The sequence below is a fragment of the Tarenaya hassleriana genome, unplaced genomic scaffold (genome assembly GCF_000463585.1).
Source record: "Tarenaya hassleriana unplaced genomic scaffold, ASM46358v1 Cleome1018, whole genome shotgun sequence".
NCBI lineage: Eukaryota > Viridiplantae > Streptophyta > Magnoliopsida > Brassicales > Cleomaceae > Tarenaya > Tarenaya hassleriana.
The window spans coordinates 16-4,477 of NW_010960388.1; the positions used below are offsets into that span (position 1 = coordinate 16).

Sequence of the window (4,462 nt, forward strand, 5' to 3'; positions counted from 1 at the left end):
TTTTAAATCGAAATTCCCAAATGTACATAATATCAATATCGTCATAGTTTATATCATAATTCGAGCGAAAAATAGTAAAAGACAACAACAACAAAAAACCGTGCATTCGGTATGCGGTTTGGTGCGGTATCATTCTCCTCAACTTTATAATATACAAAATCAAACAAACGATATATCATAAGATAATTGCAAATTGGCCACGAATCTGTAACGAACGTCACCGCGTAAGAAGACACATTCTACCATCGTTTTCCAAACTCTAACGAACAATATTCCAAATTATCGTGGGAGCACGTCTTCATAGGCAAACACATTGGCTTCATGGCTCGACGTTTCCGTATATATATATATATGCTTGGTCTTGCAGCCATAGCTTCATATAAGTTCAAATTATTTCTAAGTATCAGAAGAGACAAGAGGAAAAACATTACCATCAGAAACCATGAGGGCAATAGCGGTGACGTTTTTCCTCTTCTGCTTCGTATTTCCGGCTGCTTTAGCGCAGCTCAAGTTCGGATTCTACAGCCGGTCGTGCCCTCATGCCGAGTCCATAGTCGCCAATGTCGTCGCCAAACACTTCCGCCGTGACCGGTCCATCGCCGCCGATCTTGTTCGCATGCATTTTCACGATTGCTTTGTCAAGGTTCGTAGTATTCAAGTTTTCGGATTCCCCAATTTTAAACTTCCATAACGAAATACGCGCTTGAACACATTTGCATGCATGTATACCAAACTAAGTAGAAATCATTATTATTTTTTTGTTTGAAATGTTACGTAGGGTTGTGACGCTTCGCTGCTCATCGACCCGAAACCCGGAAGGCCGTCCGAGAAGAACGCAGGGCCAAACGCAAGCGTGGACGGATACGAAATCATCGATGAGGCCAAGAAACAGCTCGAGGCTCACTGTCCTCACACCGTCTCGTGTGCTGACGTCGTCACTCTGGCCACGAGAGACGCGGTTACCTTAGCAGGAGGTCTGAGGTATGCTGTGCCTACTGGAAGACGTGACAGCCTGAGGTCGAACCCTGCTGACGTCAACTTGCCCGGACCCACCATTCCAGTGACGGACGCCATTCAGGCCTTTGGGGCTGTAGGGCTCAATCTCTTTGATATGGTTACTCTCGTTATTGGTGGGCACACCATCGGTGTTATCCATTGTAGTCTCATCCAAGACAGAATCGCAGACCCTGCCATGGAACGCACATTGAATGCTAAGTGCGTCAAGATTCTTCAGTCTCTTTCTTATTCTTGTTGAGAGAGAGAGTGTTGATACTTTTTTCGATACGAGACTTTCTGATGGTCCATCCATCTGCAGGTTGAGGAACCAATGCCGTGCCCCTAACGATCCAACGGTGTTCTTGGACCAGAGGACCTCATTCAAAGTGGACAACGGCTTGTGTTTGGAAGTTCTGAGACAGAGAGGAGTCTTAAGGATTGATCAGAGCCTCGGTCTTGACGGAAGGACCCGAGGGATCATCATGAGTTATGCCAAAGACAATGCCCTCTTCAATCGTAAATTCGCTCAGGCCCTCGTGAAGATGGGGACCAGAAGGTTCCTCTCTGGTCGTGCCGGTGAGATCAGGAAGAACTGCAGAGTCTTCAACAACGGCCACTGACTCATGGATCATCTTAATGATCATTGGCCTTCCATTCCATTTAATTCCCATTATGTGTCTTCTCTTCCAAATAAACTGCCAAATGTGTGTTTTGTCTTGGAATCTTGTTTTCGTCATCGTATTGAGTTTCGTTCCAACTTATTGAGCTTTTCAATTTGTAATGCAAAACAAAATAATTATCTATCCGTCGTTTTTTAATTGCCATTTTAATTAGTGTTGAGAGTGTTAGGAGACCATAATCTCTCTCTAGAATATCAAGTTTCCTTTTATTTTCATGCGCTTGTGATTTGTGAAAGCATTACATATAATATAAGCCGGTTTCGCAATAAAAATAGAGGATATACGATTTCAAATTTTACTCGAATACCCGTCGGGAAATTTTCATAAATTTCCCAAATGGAATTCTTTTATCAAAACAGTATAAGCAATTGGGGCGAAAATTTCAAAAGGAGCTTAAACAAATATGAAAATAAAATTATAAAAAATCTATATAAAATGATGTGAAAAAAAATGAAAAAATAAAACAAAGATTTAGTTACTAAATAACTACATCAGGTCAAAAATTAAAGGAATTTAAAGCATTTGGAAAAGGATCATTGCAAATCTAATGAAATCATGAGTTATTTAAATTAATTAAGAATTCACAAATTCTGTAAAATCACAAATTTATATTTTAAAATAATAACAACTATTATAAATAAAAATTCATATTCCAAAAAATTTTAAAGTTTGATTTAATTAAAAACAAAAGTTATCGGACTCCGTCGTCTCCACTAATATATATAATACACAACACATATATAACTAATAGGTTGATTATTAGATGAAACTCGTTGAATTATTCTTCTCAATATATAACTAATTCATGCATGAAATAGTTTCCAACACGATAATATACAAAAACAACAAGACAGTGACAGATCATAAAGTAATTCCCAATTGGCAAAATAATTAACTACCATTACCGCTTAAAACGACGATTTCTACCATCGCTAATTTCAACAATGTGTACAGACGTGTGTATATGTAATTATATATATATGTGTGTGCTTTTGTAATGACTTGACAACTTCATAACAATCCCATGCATATTTCTTAGTTCTTGGAAGAGAAGAGGCAAAAACACGTACGATCCATCATGAGGCCGATCCCGATCTCGTTTCTCGTCATTCTCTTCATATTTCCGGCCGCATTAGGACAGCTCGAATTTGGATTCTACGACCGTACATGCCCTCAGGCCGAATCCATAATCGCAACTGTCGTGAGCAGTTTCAGCAGTGACCGATCCATCACCGCCGCTCTGCTTCGTATGCACTTCCATGACTGCTTCGTCACGGTCCGTATAACAAGTTTTCTCTATAAAACCTGATCTAACAAAGTATCATATGACATTTTTTTTATATCAAAATAATATTTTCATAACATGCATGCGTAGCTGTATTAGTTAACTGAGCCTTGCTTGATTTTGTTTGAATTGTTCCATAGGGTTGTGATGCTTCCCTTCTCATCGATTCAATACCCGGAAGGCCATCCGAGAAGGACGCGGGACCGAACTTAAGCGTCAGAGGTTACGAAATAATCGATGAGGCCAAAAGACAGCTCGAGGCCAAGTGTCCGGCCACCGTTTCGTGCTCTGACATCATCGCTCTCGCCACGAGAGATTCCGTGAAATTAGCAGGCGGTCCAACCTACCTTGTGCCAACCGGAAGACGTGACGGTTTCACCTCAAACCCGGAGGTCGTCGATTTGCCGGGTCCCACCATTCCATATATATATATATATATATATCTTGTTTTATAACGAGACACGTCTTTTGAACATAAAATATTACGTGAAAAGTTTCAGTTTTCCCGAGAAAAACACAAAGATTCGTACTAACGAAAGAAAAGACCATTAAAGGCGCAAACTTTATGACGGTATATTTGCAGGCTGAGGAACACATGCAGTGGCCCGAATGACCCTTTAGTGTTCTTGGACCAGTTGACTCCACTCACAGTGGACAACGGACTCTACATAGAGAGTCTAAGGCAAAGGGCGATCTTAAGGATCGATCAGAGCCTTGCTCTTGATGTATCAACCCGGGCTTTCGTGCTGAGTTTCGCCTCGAGCAACACGCTCTTCGCTCGAAGATTCACCCAAGCCATGGTGAAGATGGGCACGATTGGTGTTCTTACTGGTAACGAGGGCGAGATCAGGAGGAGCTGCAGAGTTTTCAACAGAGATGGTTGATGATCTTCTTTCATTACCTTAAATTCTCCTCTTTCTTTCTGCAAATTGTATCAAATCTGTGTTTCCTCGGCCTCTGATTTCATCTTTTGTATGGTTTTCATCGATTTCTTGGGTGTGTGTGTGTATATATATCTTTGTAATGGATCACGAACCAACTATGAAATAATTCAGCGAAAGATACACTTCCTTTTCCGTATTCCTCTTGTAAGATATAGTCTTTAATGAAATGGAAATGGTTACTACTCTGCCTACAAATGTCACACACGAAATAAATATGCATATAAAAAAATTTTATGATTATTTTTATAATTTTATTTGATGAAAACAATTTTATGAGGGAGTTGAGCCATTACATCTCGAAACGAATCAATTAGTTTATTCAAATATAAAAAAAAATAGACTTTTAATAGTGGGGATTGTGGGTTGAATAAATCTTAAAGATAAAAAAGAAAAAGAAAAGAGAAGACCTTTATTTGTAGCTATTTTTTTATTATACAAGTTCACCAAATACATCATTTAAAATAGATTTCTAGTAGAAGATTTATTCAACCCACTATTAACTAAAAAAACAGAAATTTAAGGAAAAAAAAATATAAATGAACTAAGATTGGGTTTAT

The 4,462-nt window shown here is 39.0% G+C and overlaps 2 protein-coding genes across 2 annotated transcripts; both read left to right on the forward strand.

The window, feature by feature from the left end:
* The first annotated feature begins 442 nt into the window (after positions 1 to 442).
* LOC104804946 (peroxidase 44-like) lies at positions 443 to 1,616 on the forward strand. The gene is made up of 3 exons (XM_010529334.1): positions 443 to 643; positions 779 to 1,215; positions 1,316 to 1,616. The coding sequence occupies exons 1-3, from the start codon at positions 443 to 445 to the stop codon at positions 1,614 to 1,616; spliced, it is 939 nt and encodes a 312-aa protein (XP_010527636.1).
* Positions 1,617 to 2,754: 1,138 nt separating this feature from the next.
* LOC104804948 (peroxidase 44-like) lies at positions 2,755 to 3,845 on the forward strand. Its single transcript, XM_019201476.1, has 3 exons — positions 2,755 to 2,952; positions 3,102 to 3,407; positions 3,597 to 3,845. Exons 1-3 carry the CDS (start codon positions 2,755 to 2,757, stop codon positions 3,843 to 3,845), a joined length of 753 nt encoding a protein of 250 aa, XP_019057021.1.
* Positions 3,846 to 4,462: the final 617 nt, after the last annotated feature.

What these genes read in the sequence shown, in the direction of transcription:
- LOC104804946 (XM_010529334.1), top strand. Translation starts at nt 443, where the DNA reads ATGAGGGCAATAGCGGTGACGTTTTTCCTCTTCTGCTTCGTATTTCCG. An exon ending in TTCACGATTGCTTTGTCAAG is followed by an intron (nt 644 to 778) that starts GTTCGTAGTATT and finishes AATGTTACGTAG; the next exon opens with GGTTGTGACGCTTCGCTGCT. An exon ending in GAACGCACATTGAATGCTAA is followed by an intron (nt 1,216 to 1,315) that starts GTGCGTCAAGAT and finishes ATCCATCTGCAG; the next exon opens with GTTGAGGAACCAATGCCGTG.
- LOC104804948 (XM_019201476.1), top strand. Translation starts at nt 2,755, where the DNA reads ATGAGGCCGATCCCGATCTCGTTTCTCGTCATTCTCTTCATATTTCCG. An exon ending in TCCATGACTGCTTCGTCACG is followed by an intron (nt 2,953 to 3,101) that starts GTCCGTATAACA and finishes ATTGTTCCATAG; the next exon opens with GGTTGTGATGCTTCCCTTCT. An exon ending in TATATATATATATATATCTT is followed by an intron (nt 3,408 to 3,596) that starts GTTTTATAACGA and finishes TTCTTGGACCAG; the next exon opens with TTGACTCCACTCACAGTGGA.